General features: G+C 47.5%; 1 protein-coding gene across 5 annotated transcripts in view; it reads right to left on the reverse strand.

Annotated features, from left to right (window-relative positions):
• Positions 1-11,602: 11,602 nt before the first annotated feature.
• C11H11orf68 (chromosome 11 C11orf68 homolog) overlaps positions 11,603-20,443 on the reverse strand; it is a 56,297-nt gene continuing 47,456 nt past the window's right edge. For 4 of the 5 annotated variants that reach the window (XM_030218958.1, XM_030218959.1, XM_030218956.1 and 1 more), the window contains one exon: positions 11,603-12,493. In XM_030218958.1, the coding sequence (XP_030074818.1) occupies positions 11,739-12,476 (738 nt within the window). In that variant the 5' untranslated portion in view covers positions 12,477-12,493 and the 3' untranslated portion in view covers positions 11,603-11,738. Of the gene's footprint in view, positions 12,494-13,075; positions 13,081-19,319; positions 19,330-20,443 lie in introns of those variants that run through there. The other variant, XM_030218957.1, reaches the window with a different exon arrangement.

Raw genomic sequence — 20,443 nt, forward strand, 5'->3', positions numbered from 1 at the left:
TACTACTCACAGAGGCATATGTATGCGGCTGCTCCTTTTTGCTAGCCTCTGAAGTGTCCATCCTAGTGAGCTCATTCTCGTCAACAGCGTGCACCCAAGGCCTAGCCAGCTTCCAAGTCAAAACGGGGAACAAGCTTTTGACTGCCTCCAGCAGAGTTTAGCTGCAGTAAAAGTGACTGTTCAGATGACCTGCCCCTGGGGGGGGGGAATGATTTTTTTCATGAAAGGTGGCCCCTTGTAACCTCTGACTGGTGGGTTTTTCAAATAGTCCATCTCTGTTACACCCTGAATTGGCATCAAAGACCACCAGATTGCCCACCAAGAGCATCTCATTTATGCTGAGAGCTGGTACTTGCAGAAAGTTTCAGGCAGTCAAGCCCGTTCCACCAGAGGAAGAGGAGAAGGGATTCTATTCCAGGCACTTCCTTGTGCCAAAGAAAACGGGGGATGCATCTCCTCCTAGACCTAAGGGCCCTGAACAAATTCCTAGTCAAAGCAAATTTCAGGATGGTTTACCCTTCTCCCCATTATGCAGGAATACGATTGGCTATGCTCTCTGTACTTGCTTACACCCTCATCCCGATACTTCGAAGTCACAGAAAGTATCTTTGATTTTGGCTGGGGCCACATCACTTTCAGTACTGTGTGTTGCTTTTTGGCCTCATGTCGGCTCCCAGGATTTTCACCAAGTGCCTTGCAGTAGTCACAGCATCACTAGGCATACTGGGAGTCCATGTGTTCCCCTATCTGGACAATTGGCTGGTGAACAGCAAGTCGAGGGATGGTGCTCAGCAATCGGGTGAGAGCTACTAAGGTTTGTTTTAAACTACCCCAAGTCCCATCTCCACCCCGTTCAGCAATTGGAATTCATAGGAGCCCTGCTAGACTCAGCAGGCATGGACTTTTCTCTCTGTATCAAGACATTCTGGTCACCTTTGCCACTCAGGTCAGAGCCAGGCAGTAGGTCATGGCTTGGAAGATGTTAAGGCTGTTAAGCCATATAGCCTCCACTGTCCATGTCACACCTTCACATGAGAAGTGCCCAGTGGGCCGTAGCTTCCCAGTGGTGTCAGGCCTCATGTCATCAGAGTGACACCAGAGTTGGTTCAGTCTCTGCTTTAGTGGACAATTTGATCCAATTTGACTGTGACTCTCATTCCAAATTCATCAGGCCCAGAAGGTGCCGATGACCAATGTATCCTGCCTCGGGTGGTGAGCTCGTGTAGATGGGATTCACACCCAGGGTGCTTGGACAGCTCAAAAATCAGATCAACCTCCTGGTACTACAGGCAATTGAACACTCCAACTCTAAAGGCTTTCAGCGATTGGCTGTCCAACCAACTTGTACTCATTCAAACAGACAATCAGATTGCAATGTATTACACCAACAAGCATGGGGGTCAAGGATCACACCCCTGTCAGGAGGACATCTGGATGTAGCACTGGACAGTCCATCATGGGATGCTTCTCGAGGCCATTTACCTGGCAGGCAAGTCCAACAGCCTGGCCGACAGACTGAGCAGGGTCATGCAATTGCACGTGTGGTCACTCAACATGGGCATTGCCTGCAAGGTTTTCCGAGTGTGGACCACCCCCTCAGTGGACTTCTTTGCCACTCAGTTAAATGACAAAGTCCCTCAATTTTGTTCCAGGCTCCATGCTGGACTAGCATCGGATGCCTTCCTCCTTCACTGGGGGACAGGTCTTCTTAATGCATATCCTCCCATCCCGTTTGTGGGAAAGATTTTGCTGAAACATATGCAAGACAGAGAAACCATGATCCTGATCGCTCCATATTGGCCCACACAGATCTAGTTCCCTCTTCTGGAGTTGTACTCTGAAGGAGACTGGAGTGTTTTCCTGACCCTAGTCATGTAGAATGAGTGATTTCTTCTACATCCCAACCTCCAGTCTCTGGCCCTCGCAGCCTTGATGTTGAGAGCTTAGAATTTGCTTCCGTGTATTTTCCTGAGGGTGTCTCCAGGGTCTTGCTGGCTTCCAGGAAAGATCCCACAAAAGAGGTGTTACTCTTGCTAATGGAGGAGGTTTGCTATTTGGTGTGAGAGCAAGGCCCTAGAGCCCCTTTCTTGCTCTACACAGACCTTGCTTTAATACCTTCTATACTTTTCTGAGTCTGGTCTCAAGACCAACTCTGTAAAAGGTTCACCTTAGTACAATTAGTGCTTACCATCACCATGTAGAGGGTAGGCCCGTCTCTAGCTGCCTCCAGTTGTTCGCTTCATGAGAGGTTTGTTTTTTGACAAAGCTCCCTGTCAAACCACCGCCTCTGTTATGGAACCTCAATGTCGTTCTCACTTAGCTGATGCAAGCTACTTTTGAGCTACTCGATTCTCTGTTATCTAAAGTACTTGACCTGGAAAATTTTTGGTGGCTGTTACTTCAGCTCATAGGGGCAGTGAGCTTCAGGCCCTAGTGGCAGATCCACCTTACACTAAATGTCATCATAACAGAGTAGCTCTCCACACCCACCCTACGTTCATGCTTAAGATTGTGTTGGAATTCTATCTGCACTAGTTGATTGTTCTTTCAACATTCTTTCCTTGATTAGCTTTCGAAGGTTGCCCTTCTTCCTCAGATCGGAAATAAGCAAATGTGCTAGCTGACAGTGTATATAAGTGAAAACATTCAAGCATTACTATGACAGTCTGACAGGGTGGGAGGAGGGGGGTGGGTAGGAAGTATGCATGGGGACATCAAAGCATATCATTGATATTCCCACCCTGTCAGACTGTCATAGTAATGCTTGAATGTTTTCACTTATATACACTGTCAGCTAGCACATTTGCTTATTTCCGATCTGAGGAAGAAGGGCAACCTTCGAAAGCTAATCAAGAAATGTATTAAGTTATGTCCAATAAAAAAGGTATCATCTTATTTTCTTTTCCATGTTTTATTTTGTTTGATTTCTATTGATAACCTTAAGAGTGGACTAACACGGCTACCACACTCCTCTACTTAACATTCTTTCCCAAACCTCAAGACCATCCTGGCGAAAGCACATGGCTTGGAGTGCAAGTAAGCACTGGTGTTTGCCTTGGAGCGGACTGGGCCCTACACAGAATCCACCCAGCTTTTTGCTTCTTTTGATCTCAACAGCAAGGGGGTCACCATTGCCAAACACAATCTCCAATTGGCTGGCAGATTGCATTTCTTTCACTTATGCCCAGGCTGGGCTAACTCTTAAAGGTCATATCAAGACTTATGTCAGAGCCATGGTGGTGGCAGTAGCCCACTTGTGGTCAGCCTGCATAGAAGAAATTTGCAAGGCTGCAACGTGGTCTTTGGTCCACACATTCCCAATTTACTACTGCCTTTAGTAGGATACCTAACACGATGGTCGATTTGGACAGACAGTTCTGCAGAATTTGTTTGGGGGTCTGGAATCCAATTCCACCCTCGTTCTGTTCCAGGCTACATTATCACACAGTTGAATATAAAATATAGTTTCAGGTTAATCAGTATTTTGCCCTCGCTGTTGTGAGGCCCAACTGACCAAAGGTGGTTTTTTATGAGTCTGGTAGCTAGGGCTTCCCACATGTGAGACTATGGCCTGCTCGTCCTCTGAGAAAGCACGGATACTTACCTGGAGCAGGTATTTTCTGAGGACAACATGCCATTCATTCTCACATACCCTCCCACCTGGAGCTGATTCCGTGCTGTTACTGTACTACTGGTCTCACACTTTCACAGTGGCCAAGAAGGCACTTGTGCATGCACAGTGGGGATGCTGCATGTGCTCTTAAAGCTCTATTAGATTTAAGCTCTGCACTGGGTGATGTACATATCACCTACATGTGAGAAGGTGAAATTGGGCCTTACCTACTAATTTTCTTTCCTCTAGACCCTCCAGACCGGTCAAGATGTTTGGGTTATGCATGCCTACCAGCAGAGGGAGACTGAGAACACTAACTTTAAACTGTGTACATATAACCTGTGCCTAGCCATATATATCCAGTATATGCTTAGCAAAGCAGAGAAAAAAATCTAACAGCAAACCCCAAAACCCCTGTATCTGGAAATCCAATATATAACCCAATAGTGTGCCGAAACAGAGGGAACGGCAAAGCGCCCCGTTCTGTAGCATATTAGAGTCAAAGAAATTCTCCGACCTTACTCAAACATTAAAGAAATAGCCCTAGCAGAACACAGGCTCAAAAAGATGTCTGACAAGAAAATGGGCGGGCTCTTGACCAGTCTGGAGAGTCTAGAGGAAAGAACATTAGCAGGTAAGGCCTAATTTCACCTTCCTCAGCAACCCTCCAGACCGGTCAAGACGCTTGGGAAGTACCAAAGCAGTATAAGATTAAGGGCGGGACCTTCAAAATCCAGAGGACAACACAGCAGCTCCAAAACCAGCACCATCTCTTGCTTGAACATCAATCCTATAATGCTTCACAAAGGAATGAATGGAAGACCACGCCGCTGCCTTACAAATGTCCTGCGGTGGAACAAAACTACTCTCCGCCCAGGAAGCGGCTACGCCCCCGGGTAGAATGCGCCTTAAGCATCGGGGGCACCGCACGATGCTTCAACAAATAAGCCGAAGCAATAGTCTCTTTCAACCATCGAGCCAGAGTTGCCTTGGAGGCCGCTTCACCTTTCTTGGGACCTCCAAACAAAAGAAATAACCTATCAGAAGCTCGAAAATCCTGTGTTCTGCTCAAGTAAGAACGCAAAATGCGTCTAACATCCAACTTGGCCAAACGACGTTGAGAATGATCACCCGAATGATCCCCCAACACTGGCAGCGAAATTACCTGATTTACATGAAAAGAGGACATCACCTTAGGAACGAAGGAAGGAACCATCCGCAAAGTAACTTTCTCTCTAGCGAAAGACAAGAAGGGCTCCCTACAAGACAAAGCCTGAAGTTCCGAAATTCTACGTGCCGAAGAAATGGCCACCAGAAAAACTGTTTTCAGAGTAAGATCCTTACAGGTGCTGGAAGTCAATGGTTCAATGCCTTAGACACTCTTGCACCTTTGATGACCCGCCCCGTAAGGCGTACAAAACCCCAACCTTGGCTGACTTCTACTATCCGCTACCTACGTTCCTGTACCCGCTCCGTCGAACGCCTCTGGCGGAAATCTCGGGCCCTTGCTGATTTCTTACACTTTAAGTTCATGCTGACCTCCTTCCAATCTGCTCTTTTACGTGCCAAACAGGATTATTATATCCAACTGACCAACTCTCTTGGCTCTAATCCTCGACTTCTCTTCACCACATTGAACTCTCTCCTCAAGGTGCCCCCTCCCCCAACTCCCCCTTCATTATCTCCTCAGACCCTTGCTGAATTCTTTCACAACAAGGTTCAAAAGATAAACCTTGCTTTCTCTACCTCACCAGCTCTCCCTCCACTAGTCCGTTCCCCTCTCTCTCCTTCCCCTCATTCCCTTTCCTCCTTTCCTGAAGTTACTATTGAGGAAACTACACTTCTCCTTTCTTCCTCAAAATGTACCACCTGTTCCTCTGATCCCATTCCCACCCACCTTCTTAATGCCATCTCTCCTACTCTTATTCCTTTTATCTGTCACATTCTCAACCTCTCACTTTCCACTGCGACTGTCCCTGCTGCCTTTAAACATGCTGTGGTCACACCTCTCCTTAAGAAGCCTTCACTTGACCCTACTTGTCCCTCTAATTACCGACCCATCTCCCTCCTTCCTTTTCTCTCCAAATTACTTGAGCGTGCTGTTCACCGCCGCTGCCTTGATTTTCTCTCCTCACATGCTATTCTTGACCCATTACAATCTGGTTTTCGCCCTCTCCACTCAACCGAAACTGCGCTTACTAAAGTTTCCAATGACCTATTACTGGCTAAATCCAGAGGTCAATATTCCATCCTCATTCTTCTTGATCTTTCCGCTGCTTTTGACACTGTCGATCACAGCATACTTCTCGATACCCTGTCCTCACTTGGATTCCAGGGCTCTGTCCTTTCCTGGTTCTCTTCCTACCTCTCCCTCCGCACATTTAGTATTCACTCTGGTGGATCCTCTTCTACTTCTATCCCTCTGCCTGTCGGCGTACCTCAGGGTTCTGTTCTTGGTCCCCTCCTCTTTTCTATCTACACTTCTTCCCTTGGTTCATTAATCTCATCCCATGGCTTTTCCTACCATCTCTATGCTGATGACTCCCAAATCTACCTTTCTACCCCTGATATCTCACCTTGCATCCAAACCAAAGTTTCAGCATGCTTGTCTGACATTGCTGCCTGGATGTCTCAACGCCACCTGAAATTAAATATGACCAAAACCGAGCTTCTCATTTCCCCCCCCCCCAAACCTACCTCCCTGCTCCCCCCGTTTTCTATTTCTGTTGATGGCTCTCTCATTCTCCCTGTCTCCTCAGCTCGAAACCTTGGGGTCATCTTTGACTGTTCTCTATCCTTCTCTGCTCATATCCAGCAGACCGCCAAGACCTGTCGTTTCTTTCTTTACAACATCCGTAAAATCCGCCCCTTTCTTTCCGAGCACTCTACCAAAACCCTCATCCACACCCTTGTCACCTCTCGTTTAGACTACTGCAATCTGCTTCTTGCTGGCCTCCCACTTAGTCACCTCTCCCCTCTCCAGTCGGTTCAAAACTCTGCTGCCCGTCTCATCTTCCGCCAGGGTCGCTTTACTCATACTACCCCTCTCCTCAAGACCCTTCACTGGCTCCCTATCCGTTTTCGCATCCTGTTCAAACTTCTTCTACTAACCTATAAATGTATTCACTCTGCTGCTCCCCAGTATCTCTCCACACTCGTCCTTCCTTACACCCCTTCCCGTGCACTCCGCTCCATGGATAAATCCTTCTTATCTGTTCCCTTCTCCACTACTGCCAACTCCAGACTTCGCGCCTTCTGTCTCGCTGCACCCTACGCCTGGAATAAACTTCCTGAGCCCCTACGTCTTGCCCCATCCATGGCCACCTTTAAATCTAGACTGAAAGCCCACCTCTTTAACATTGCTTTTGACTCGTAACCACTCGCCTCCACCTACCCTCCTCTCTTCCTTCCCGTTCACATTAATTGATTTGATTTGCTTACTTTATTTATTTTTTGTCTATTAGATTGTAAGCTCTTTGAGCAGGGACTGTCTTTCTTCTATGTTTGTGCAGCGCTGCGTATGCCTTGTAGCGCTATTGAAATGCTAAATAGTAGTAGTAGTAGGAGGTCCTACCAGTGCCTGTAAAACTAGATTCAAATCCCAAGGAGGAACCATCGGACGACATGGCGGCCCAAGTAACTTCACTGCCTTCAAGAACCGCCCCACGTCTGAAGAGGCCGCCAAGGATACTCCCTGAACTTTACCTCTGAAACAAGACAAGGCTGCCACCTGCATCTTCAGGGAAGACAGCGAGAGACGCCTGTCTAAACCGTCCTGAAGAAACTCCAAAACTTCCACTATGGAAACACGCAAAGGAAGATAATCCCGCTCTTGGCACTAATTCTCAAAATTTCGCCACACGCACATAAACCAAAGAAGTAGACCTCTTACGAGAACGCAACATAGTGTCAATCACCCTGGCAGAAAAACCTTTCGTCCTTAATCTGTGCCACTCAAGAGCCAAGCCGTAAGCGAGAATGGAGAGGGGTCAGCCATCTCGAGCGGCTCCTGCACTACCAAACACACCAGATCTCCGTACCACGGTCAACATGGCCAATTGGGTGCTACTAGTATCACTGGTCCTGAATGACGCTCTATTCGCTGAACTACTCGCCCCACCAGAGGCCACAGCGGGAACAAGTAGAGCAACTCTTAATTCGGCCATGGAAGCACCAACGCGTCGATCCCCCCGGCTCAATGCTCAGGTCCCTTTGACGACTGAAAAAAATCGAGGGACCTGAGCATTGTCGGCCGACGCCATGAGATCCAACACCGGATGACCCCATTCCAACACTATACGATCGAATACTGAGGGATGGAAAGACCACTCTCCGGGATCCAACGTGTGCCTACTCAGAAAGTCCATGCTCACATTGTCCACCTCTGCTACGTGTACTGCCGAGAGACCCTGAAGATGAGTTTCTGCCCAAAACATTAACTCTGCTGCCTCTACAGCTAGCGCTTGGCTCTGCGTTTCCGCCTGCCGATTTACATATGCGACGGCCGTGGCATTGTCGGAAAGAACCCTGATTGCCCTGCCTTCGAGAAGGCCCTGAAAGGACCGCAGAGCTAACGGAATTGCTCGTGTCTCCAGCAACTCAACAGAGCTCCCTGCAACTGTCTCATATGGGCCCTGGCCCAAGGAACCACCTCTATTGCTGCCGCCATCAGACCCAAGACCTGAAGATATGCAAGAGCCGAGGGCGCCCTCTGCGCACAGAGCTGCCGAATCTGCTCCTGCAACTTGGAAATGCGGGAAGCTGTCAGAAACACCCGGCCTCTCTCCGTGTTGAAACGCACCCCCAGATATTCTAGAGACTGCGACGGCACTAGCTGACTCTTGGCCAGATTCACAACCCAGCCCAGCGACTGCAAGAAGGTTACCACACGAGAGGTGGCCTCCTCGCTCTCCGACCTTGATTTGGCTCAAATCAACCAATCGTCTAGATAGGGATGAACCAAAATGCCCTGCAACCGCAGAGCTGCCGCTACAACCACCATAACTTAGGAAAAGGTGCGAGGAGCTGTCACCAGACCGAAGGGAAGTGCACAACACTGGAAATGCCTCCCTAAGACCGCACAGCGCAGAAAACGCTGATGCGCCGCCTGAATGGGAATGTGCAAGTAAGTCTCTGTCAGGTCCAACGAAGTAAGAAATTCCCCTGTCTGAACCGCCACAATTACTGATCATAAAGTCTCCAGCCGAAAAGAGGGAACCTTTAGAGCTGCGATGACTCTCTTGAGGTCTAAAATGGGACAAAATGATCCCTCTTTTTTAGGAACCATGAAATAAATGGAACAACAACCCGTTCCCCTTTCCCCTGGAGGAACGGGAACTACAGCTCCTAAATCGATCAGACGCACCAGAGTATCTCGCACTGCTCTCGCCTTGCGCCTCGAATGACAAGGAGACACGAGGAAGAAATCGGAGGACCTTCGAACTCTAGTGCGTAACCGGCTTGCACTGCCTGCAGCACCCACTGGTCTGACATAATCTGGACCGAGCACCGATGCGCACCAGAGCCTGCGCCCCCACACCATCATTGAGAAGCACGGATCGTACCAGCCATTCCCGAAGAGGAGTCGCGGCCTCCACGGCGTCCACCCTGAAAGGACTGGGTTCTCTGGAAAAATCTACCCCTAGTCGCACCAGAAGACCTACCCAGCCAATATCGCCTAGCTTCTCAAAATAGTCCGCACACCGCAGCCCCCCTAGATGCCTTAGGACGAAGCTCCGGAAGCCGAGGGACCTTAGCATCACCAAGCCCTCTCGCCAACTTATACAATTTCTCCCCAAAAAGCAAAGAACCTTTTGCCTTAGAGGCTACAACCACAGGGCCCGGCGAGCTGCCACCGCTAGGGTCATGTTCTTTGCCGATGTCCATAACAAGTTGTATAGCTCATCCACCAAAAAATATGACCCCCATCTCCAACTTTGCCAAATACTGAACCCAGCAGGCCCTATCAGACTGTGGGCTATCCAGGAGCCTCTCAGCCTAGCGGAAACACGCATGAGCTACCAGACCTCCACAAACAAAAGCTTGTAACGCCAAAGCAGACAAATCGAAACTCAACTTCAGAAAAGACTCCAACTTCCTATCCTGGGGATCCCGCAACGCAGCCCCACCATCCACCGGAACAGCTGTAGCCTTAGTTACTGCCATCACCATGGCATCCACGGCCAGGGGCTTGAGAGAATCTCTGTCCTCTTGGGGAAGAGGATAGAGCTTAGCCATGGCCCGAGCCACTTTACACTGAGCCTCCGGGGAATACCACTTCTGCGTTATCATATCTCTCAGGTCTGCGTTCATGGGAAAAGAGCGAGAGACCTGCCTAATCCCTTTAACCAACGGGTCCACCTGCTTCCCATCCCCCAGTGGGACCTCTGCAGGATCAAATTTTAAGGTAGCAGACACCTGATCAATAAGCTTGGATAATTCATCCCTGTGAAAAATCTGAACCGAAGGGTCCTCTCCTGGCAACGCAAGCTCCTTATCTTGACCTGCCACAGACCCCTCATCCAGCGCACTAAAATCGCCCTCAGGATCTGGGAAAGAAAAAAATCTCCATGTCCTCAGACCACTCCACACATGGCCTTTTAGTGAGCCCACCCCCCCATCCCTAGCCCAAGGAGCTCCGCTTGAGAAGGACCCGCCTTCCACGCTTGAAAATATAAAATCCGGAGGAAAACCCATGCCTCCGGAGGCTTCCACCCCCTCAGATTGCCCCGCAAACAGGATTCCCTGTGGAGCCAAGGTCGGCTCAGATCCCGCTCGAGCCGAATCCAAGATGGGAGCGGTTCCCGCCAAAATTGAAACCGCTGCTGAAACTTCCGCCTGAGGTTCCTCAATCTACTACTACTACTATTTAGCATTTCTATAGCGCTACAAGGCATACGCAGCGCTGCACAAACATAGAAGAAAGACAGTCCCTGCTCAAAGAGCTTACAATCTAATAGACAATCTCATGTATACCGGCCACAGGAACCTCCGCCGCTAACACCGGTGGTGCGGAGGCCTGAGGCTTGGGCTCTCCACAAAACCGGCACGAACTGCCTACCGCGTGTAAACCCCGACGCGCACAAGACCAACAGCAAAGGAGCTTCCCCGACTTGACCCGGAGCAGGTAAGAACACAGCTGAACCAAAACTAAAAGCAGTAAAGGCAATAAAAACCTACCCAGAGACCCTGCGAGCCTCAGCTCTCCCAGGCAGTCCGACCAACCCCGGATAAAACTGGAGTGCAGCTCCTGTAGCTTGTCTTGTTTGTTTGTTTGTTTTTTTACTTTATTTGAGCCCCGCTGCTAAAGACTACCAGGCACTCAAGGCTGCAGCACTACCACTGCAGCCGAGGCACAAAGCTGTCCAAAAATGGAGAGCCAGCCAGGGGGAGGGACCCGGCCACCCGGGTGTGACACCCCAGAGGGGACAATGGCAGGCCCCACCGGACCCACCAGCCCCTAGCACACCAAGGTATACCAGGCACAGGGATTTCCTTTCTCTTTACCCTAGGGAAGAAAATTAAACTAATCTCCCGAGAAAAATATCTAAATCCTACCAGACCAGACAAGCTGCATGTCTACCCTCTGCTGGAGACTGAGATATACTGGATATATATGGCTAGGCACAGGTTATATGTACACAGTTTAAAGTTAGTGTTCTCAGTCTCCCTCTGCTGGTAGGCGTGCATAACCCAAGCGTCTTCACCGGTCTGGAGGGTTGCTGAGGAATGAATGGCCTGCTGACCTTGGAGAATACCTGCTACAGGTAGCTTTGCTTCCTCCACACCATGCCTATCAACCAATTCCCCCTCGCTTTTGCTTGTGATCATGATTTTAGGCATGAGCTGTACCAGATTTCACAGCTCAAAATGACTCCGAGCTAAAGTAAGTCACTCTGTCTGTGCATATATAACAAGAACATGAATCAGCTTTGTGTATATATATATATATATTTTTTTTTTTTGGAGGGGGGGGGGTAGGGTAATACAACAGCTTTACATACAGCTAGGGGAGGTCAAGGCATTGGCTCTCATACACACTTCCTTTGAGCTGGAGTACAGAAGCTCTCCTATCATACTTCCCACCTCATCTTAAAGGCAAAGAGGGGAAGTCTTCAAGAGTTGCTCAATTCACTTCCATGTTGTTGGTTTTATTGATGATGCGGGAGCGTCTTGGGATGCATTCCAAGTCAAACTTACTTTCATAGATAGTAGGGCAGAGATGCCAACGATTGTTCCGATAAATGCCCAGATATGTATATACATCTGGCTTGTATGACAGTTGACACTTTATCCCTGCAGCCCGGATAGCTGCATCTAGCTCCATCACTTTCTCCTCATCAGTGAAATTACAGTTATAAACGCAGATGACATGCTTATCTGAATCAGGGCTGAATGGGCTGACTTTAGCCAGGCCAGTACGCCCCTCTAGAACACAGGCAGCCACTTGGCGCCAGGCATGATCTACTTTGAAGCCTGTGTCTAAGTGCATAAGCCACTTGCCTGTCAACACACCATGGTTCAGGGCCAGCTCCCTGATTGTATCAAAATCAATCTTGCGGCCACTAGCCTGTAGCTGCTCCCAGTCATCTTGAAGTTCACTCACTCGCCCAACATCTGGCGTAAAGTCTGGACCATAGACTGCAATCCAGCCTACAGGCTGCATATTGCTGTTGGGGTTGCCCTGCCGCAGCACTCGTGAAGGGCGGTAGGTGTCTAGCCAGTCCTCAAATTCTGCCCGGGGGGTCTTGCGAGCATCAAAGATCACCCAAGGGTCCATGTCAGCAGCCATGGATTCGGCTGCATAATCCTCAGCTGGGAAGTGGCTCAGTCTGGTCTGTTCTTCATCCTCACACTCTGCCATGTCTGCAGCTGGGATACCTGGTTGAGGTGGTGATTGGGGGATGGGGGTGGGGAGATAAGAGAAAACATTTTGTTTTTCTTTTTTGAGCCAGCAAGGTTAATATATCTTAAATACATTTAATAGTCTTTAGAGGCTTTTTACAGTCGCGTGGATTTGTTTTCTCCCTCCCTCTGTACCCCCCAAAAATCAATAAATTGAAGGGAAATGTTTCAGAACAATTTGAGATTTAGTTCCTTTGCAACTAATTGACTTAGCAACATAATATACATCAGATAAATCTGAAAGACTTCACATTAAACCTCCTCTATTTCATTAGCAAATTTAAATAACCAACAACTCCACTGTAGAATGCAGACAGCAGCAGCTAGATGGGGGCTATCTAGGGTCTGAGGGCCACATGTACAATTATCTACTAGTTGGTGAAAGGTTTTATGTGTGAACTGCATGCAAGAGGCTTCCGGCTCTCAGAAAATAAGTCTGATCGCTAGAGATTAGCATGGAAGACCTGGAGAAGCTCAGTCAGGCAGATTTATAGAGAAACAAGTCACTAGGAAAGAGAGCATCATCTTGATGTGCAGAAGTAATTTGGTAACTTGTACCTACTCTCTAGTGCTTGTGCTCAGTCATAACTGCATGGTAGCTTTTCTATCATCTAGTACAAAGGTGGTAGACCTCACCCATCACCAAGACAGGATTACATTACACTTATATTCCACAATTGTCACAAAAGTTCAATATGGATTACAATAAGAATAACCAGCACAAAGAATCTGGGAATTTACAAAATTAATAATATTTGATTGTAACAATTTAATCACCTAAATAAATACGTTTTTGTTTCCTAATCTTACTCAAGATTTGGCAGTGAATTCCAAATCTTAATTTATTAATAAGAAATCAAAAGAGTGTATACATTTATATTTATTTTAACATGATAAACAGGGAAATTGTATTAACGGTAGTGGCCCTGCTTTCATACATATGTATACCAATGATATAGAAATGTGTGGGAGGGAGGGAGACTGGAAGCCAAATTTAGGCTAATAGAAAGTTGAACCCAGAACCCACAAGATATCTTTGAAAGACACTAACAAAAAATACTACATTTAAAGAATCCTGACAAGAGATTGCAATAAAGGCAAAAGTAGCCTAGGTACTTTTTAAGTAAAGAACAGACAGTTTAAGAATTCTAAATTATTCTTAACTGCTAGGCAGATTATCAATACAAACTAAAGATGTTGAAATGTCTGTATGCCAAACAAATTATATATATATCTATATATATCTATATATATATATCTATATCTTTAGATATAGATATATATATATAGATATAGATAGATAGATAGATGAGAGTTAGAATATATAGCACTGAATGAAGACACAGACATAATTAACATCTCAGAGACTTGGTGGAAGGAAGATAACCAATAAGATACTGATAGCAAGGTACAAATTTTAGTTGATCAAATTAGTGAAGGAGTGGTGCTGTTAAAAATGGCATTGTGTCAAACAGACGGCAAAAGTACAGGACACAAAATACACTGGAAACTGTATGGATAGATATGCTATGCAATAAGTGAGTATAATGGTGGGAGTATATTATATTTACCTGGCCAGAGCAGACAATAAAATACTACCAGAAATTTGGGATGCTAACAAATTTGGCAACACATGAATAATGAGAGATTTCAACTACCCCAACTACTGATTGGATAAATTCACAAGGAACAAGATAGGAAGATTCTAGATGAAATAAGCAACTGCTTCACAGAGCAGCTGGTCTCATAAGAGACTCCTGAGAAAATTTAAAAGTCATGAGATAGGAGGCAATGTTCCTTTTGCAGATTAGGAATTGGGTTATTGGACAGAAAACAGGGATCAGGGTTAAATGGCCATTTTTCTCAATGGAGGGTGAATAATGGAGTGCCGTTGGGACTGATGCTCTTTAATGTATTTATAAGTGATCTGGAAAACAACGAGTGAGGTGATTAAATTTGCAGATGACACAAAACTATTCAAAGTTGTCAAAACACATGCGGATTGTGAAAAATTGCAGGAAGACCTTAGGAAAATGGAAGACTGGGCATCCAAATGACAGATGAAATTTAATGTGGACAAATGCAAAGTGATGCACATTGGGAAGAATAATTCGAACCATAGTTACCTGATGCTAGGGTCCACCTTAAGAGTCAGCACTCATGAAAAAGACCTAGATGTCATTGTAGACAACAGGATGCTAGGAATTATTAGGAAAGGGATGCGAAGTGAGACCAAGAATATTATAATACCTCTGTATCGCTCCATGGTGCAACCTCACCTTGAGTATTGCGTTCAATTCTGGTCACCGTATCTCAAAAAACATATAGCGGAATTAGAAAAGGTTCAAAGAGCAACCACAATGATAAAAGAGACTGAACTCCTCTCATATGAGGAAAGGCTAAACAGGTTTGGTCTCTTCAGATTGGAAAACAGACAGTTGAGGGGAGATATGTTTGAGGTCTATAAAATCCTAAGTGGTGTAGAATGAGTAGCAGTGAAATCGCTTTTTCACACTTTCAAAAAGTACAAAGACTAGGGGATACTCAATGAAATTACATGGAAATACTTTTAAAACAAATAGAGGAAATATTTTTTCACTCTAATAGTTAAGCTCTGGAACTTGGTGCTGCTGGATGTGGTAACAGCGGTCAGCGTATCTGGGTTTAAAAAAGGGTTGGACAAGTTCATGGAGGAAAAGTACAGAATCTACTATTGGGATGTTCACAGGGGAAGCCATTGCTTGCCGCCGGGATTAGTAGCATGGAATGTTGCTACTAATTGGGTTTCTGCCAGGTACTTGTGACCTGAATTGGCCACTGTTGGAAGCAAGAAGCAGTAATGGGCTAGATGGACCATTGGTCTGACCCAGTATGGCTATTCTTATTGCAGATGTGCTCTTCTTTACTACCTACAGGGCACCAATGATTTAGACAGTTGCACAGGGACAGAAATCGTACCCATCCCTGTAAGAATTTAACCTGTCCTAACCCATCCCCGCAAGAACTTAATGGTACATAAAAGAAAATTCCGGTCATCTCTCTCTGGATTTGAGCCACAGTACTGCAGACAAGGAACAAATGGAAGTTGAAACTTGGAACACTCTGGTGCGCACATGTAAGATTTGTCTCCAATTCACTGGCACTATGTGCTGAGAGGTTGCCACATGCACGCGCCAGTAGGTCAGGTGACATCTGATGCTCGTGCCTGTGTCAGAGCTGATGTCTGCGCATCAGCCTGGGAGCAAAAAGGATAGTAAGTGACGGCAAATAAACACCTGAATGGTCCATCCAGTCTGACCAATAGTCACACTCATTATCAATTCATGATTAAATCAGCGAGTGTGATATTATATATTTGATTATGGTCTTTCTTTGGTGTTTCTGGGACATAAACGTCTATCTGGCCCTATCCTTATATTCCAACTGCTGGAGTTGCTGTCGAAGCCCACACCAATCTATTAGTCTTCTCATTTGTGGGACACAGACTGTAAAAGTCTGTCCACGGTCTTCATGTTCCAGCCCCTGAAGTTGCTGTCTAAGCCCTTTCCAGCCCATCCTAAACCAGATTGCCATATATGAGACATAGACCAATACAAGGCTGCCAGGTATCGGCCTTAGTCGCCATAGACACAACCACACACATGCAACCATTTAAGGTTAGGTTTTTATAACTTCCATTTCTAATTAACGATCATCTGTGTTCATCTCACGCTTTTTTGAATTCTGTCATCATTTGTGTCTCTACCACCTCCTTAACATTAGCATTTGTGCTGTTAAAGCAAGGAGGAGGAGGAGGAGCAGCAGCAGCACTCAAAAAACTTGGTACTTGGTAGATGAGAGGCTGGTGCAGGTGCAGCTTACACTTCCACGGGAATCTCACAGGAATTATTTCCATCCCCATGGGAATCCCGCAGGAACTGCTTCCGTCCCAGTGGGAACCCCGGAGAACTGCTTCCGTCCCCTTGCGACCTCCGAGCAGTGTGTTCTTTATATAGTTGGGGGGGGGGGTGCCCTAAATTGGTGAGAAACGTCTTCCAAATTGTCCTTCAAGAGTGTCAAGATTCATATCTCAGGACCAGGCTGCACTTACAGAGGAACTCTCTTCCCTCCTACAGGACCATGCAGTTGAGCCCATGCCACCAGGGAATAAGGGAATGGATTTTATTCCAAGTATTTCCTCGTGTCCAAAAGATGGGGAATTGGAGGAAGTGACATCACGCATGAAGGTGGCAGCCTAAGTTTAGAGCTCCAACTCATGAAGATTTAGAATCTGGTTCCAACTTTATTTCTGCTGTAGTGTACAGGCTGAATTTTGAGAATTAAATACAGCAGTAGATGCAGATTGAGTACTGATGGCTAATCGCACAAAACCAAATAGCTTTGCAAAAGTTCTCTTTCAAACCGGGAGCACCGACCACATACACAGAGAGAAAAAAACTGACAGAGGTTCAGAGCAATCATCAAGCAAAACATCCTTTACTGTTTGAGTGAATTCAGAGAGTTATCGGAACAGACTCCGCTTAAACTGGAATTAAAGAAATGGTTTACGGAGTTAAGTCGGAAACAGCAGCGATGAGATTAGAACTGCAGTCAGTTCTAGGGGAACTGTGTCACAACACAGAAGAATTAGGTCAGTGAGTTGATGAGTGGAGACTAAACTTGAACATGTGGAAATTCTGAACCCAGTAAAACAACTGATTGAACGAGGTTCTGGAGGAATTGTGGGACAAAAGTTGAAGATGGTAAAATTATGTCTTAGATAATTTTCTTTCCTTTAATGCAGCAGATGAATCCAGGAACTAGTGGTTTAGGTCCGCCTACCAGCAGGTGGAGATAAGAGATAAACAAGCTAAAGGCAGTGATGCCAGACGGCCAGCTCCTTCCTCAGTTAGTATGTCATTCGTAAGCATTTGCCAAGGCCAAAAATATGAAACCAATAACAACCAGAAACCATCCTCACTATGAAAAACAGAGAACCAAATAAGAACTTTGAAATAACTGCAACTTGATCCACAAATCGGAATCCTTTCCTTTCTGTGTTCCCATATCTGTCTGAGCTCTGCAAAAGAGAACCCGGAAGGAAAAAATAGCCACACTGTGCAGAAAATGAAAAAAGTGTCAGCTGAACTAGGGAGGGATCCTGAATTCATCTGCTGTGTTAAAGGAAAGAAAATTATCAGGTAAAACATAATTTTACCTTCCTTGTCACTTGCAGCAGATGAATCCAGGAACTAGTGGGATGTACCAAAGCATTCCTTAAGTAGGGTGGGAAGCCGATGCTTCCCGCGCCAACATTCCCGCCCCAAATCTCGCATCATCCCGAGCAGACATGTCTAGCCTGTAATGCTTCGCAAAAGTATGACGTGACGCCCAAGTAGCCGCCCAACAAATCTTTTCCAGAGATAAAGCTGACACCTCCGCCCAAGAAGCCGCCTGTGCCCGAGTAGAATGCGCCTTCAGGGCCACTGGAGACGCCCTCCCTTGTAGCAGATACGCCGCTCCAATGGCTTCCCTAATCCAGCGAGCAATGGAAGCCCTAGAAGCTGCCTCACCTCTTTTTGATCCCGACAAGAGCACAAAGAGATGATCCGAGCGTCAAAACTCGTTCTGCAAGTACCGAAACAAGGCTCTCCGCACATCCAGGAAACGTAGCGAGGCAAACTCCCCCGGACAATCCTCTCTTCGAAAAGACGGAAGATAAACCGCCTGATTGACATGGAAAGCCGAAACCATGGCACCGTCCGGATCGACACCCCTGCTTCAGAAAACTGCAAAAAAGGATCTCTGGAAGACAATGCCTGAATTTCAGAAATCCTCCTTCCAGAAGCAATGGCCACCAAAAACACTGTCTTAAGTGTTAGATCCTTCTCAGAAACCTTATTCAACGGCTCAAACGGTGGGGCCTGGAGGGCTCGCAGTACATTCAAATGCCACGCCGGGCACGGCTGCCGCAGAGGAGGCCGAAGCTGAAGAGCCCCACGTAGGAAATGGACTACATCAGAGTGAGCTGCGAAAGAGGAACCGTCCAGTTTGCCCCTAAAACAAGCTAGCGCAGCCACCTGCACTCGAAGGGAATTATATGCCAATCCCTTTTGAAGACTATCCTGAAGGAACTCCAGAAAAACCGGAATGTCCGCCCGAAAAGGCGATTCAGCACGCAAAGCACACCACGCCGAGAAAGCTTTCCACACTCGCGCGTACGTTGCTGAAGTAGACTTCTTCCGTGCCCTCAAAAGAGTGGCAATGACTGGTCCTGAAAATCCCTTCTTCCTCAGCTGCTGCCTCTCAATAGCCAGGCCGTAAGACCAAAGCAGGAGGGATTTTCCATCTGAACTGGCCCTTGATGCAGCAGATCGGGAGTCACCGGAAGTCGCAATGGTGGCTCTGAGAGTGCTCAAACGAGATCCGCATACTATGGCTGTTGGGGCCACTAGAACGACCGGCCCCCGATGCCGCCCTATGCGGCAAAGAATTCTCCCTATCAGAGGCCACGGAGGAAAAACATACAGTAGCTGTTGTTCCCGGCCATGGCTGGAGAAGAGCGTCCAATTCTGCGGATCCTGGCTGCCGTTTACGGCTGATGAACTGGGGAACTTTGGCATTGCAAGCCATGGCCATGAGATCCATTATTCATCTTCCCCAACATTGACAGATCAGCCAAAAAGCCGAGTCCGACAGTGTCCATTCCGCTGCGTCCAAAAGAGTCCGGCTGAGAAAATCCGCTTGAACATTGTCTTGACCCGCAATGTGCGCTGCCGACAGACTTTGAAAATGCGCTTCCGCCCATACTAGAAGACGAAACGCTTCCACTGCCAAGGGAAGACTGCGAGTACCCACCTGCCGACTGATGTAGGCCACCGTCGTGGTGTCTGAGAATACATGAACCGCCTGCCCCTGCAGAAGGTCCTGAAAACTCCGCAGCACATTCACGACTGCTCGCAATTCCAGACGATTTATTGGCCAAGTCGCTTCGAGAGGGGTCCACGATCCCTGGGTTACTTGATGAAGACAATGGGCTCCCCAGCCCGCAAGGCTGGCATCCGTCACAACTACCACCCAATTGGGAGGCACCAGAGAAACACCCTTCTGCAAATTGGCTGACCGGAGCCACCACGCGAGACTGTCCCTGGCCCGGCTCGACCAAGGAAGGCGTCGTTGATAATCCAGCGACGTTGGCGACCATCTGCTCAAAAGGAAATTCTGAAGAGGCCACATGTGAGCCCTTGCCCATGGAATAACCTCCAAGGTCGCCGTCATGGAACTGAGGAGCTGAACATAGTCCCACACTCGGGGAGCGTGACGACTCAATAAGGTCCATACCTGAGAAAGCAATTTGATCCTTCGCATGGGCGTAGACGGGGGGGGGGGGGGGGGGGGGGAGGGGGGCACTGCCCCCACAAATGACAATGACGTCGAAGATGACTTAGTCTTTTTACCCGCAGCGGCGAACTGGCGGGCAGGGCGCCACTCCAATAGTAAAAGCAGCAAGCAGGCAGGCTTGACTCCGTCCTTCGCTTCCCTGCCCTCTCTGCGTCCCGCTTTCCTCTGATGTCATTTCCTTTCGGGTGGCCGGGACGCTGAGAGGGCAGGGAAGCGAAGGACAGAGTAAAGCCTGCCTGCTTGCTGCTTTTACTACTGGAGTGGCGCCCCGCCCGCCAGTTCGCTGCTGCAACTTTGGTACTAGAGTGGAGTGGAAGTGAGCCAGCCTATCTAGTCCACTGTAAGGAAGGAAGCCATTTGGTAAATCTCTGTTTCCACTCCCCCGCGCAGCCGTTGCCATTCACTCAAAACACAGCAAGCAAACCTGTGAGCTGCTGCATCCACGTTGTCGTTCTTTATTGAGAGAGAGAGATGGGAGATGCTGTGAAGGGGAAGAGGGCGGAGGAGACGCTGGATAGAATGGGGAAGGGGATGGAAAGAAACAGG

The sequence above is a fragment of the Microcaecilia unicolor genome, chromosome 11, assembly GCF_901765095.1.
Source record: "Microcaecilia unicolor chromosome 11, aMicUni1.1, whole genome shotgun sequence".
Classification (NCBI taxonomy): Eukaryota; Metazoa; Chordata; class Amphibia; order Gymnophiona; family Siphonopidae; genus Microcaecilia; species Microcaecilia unicolor.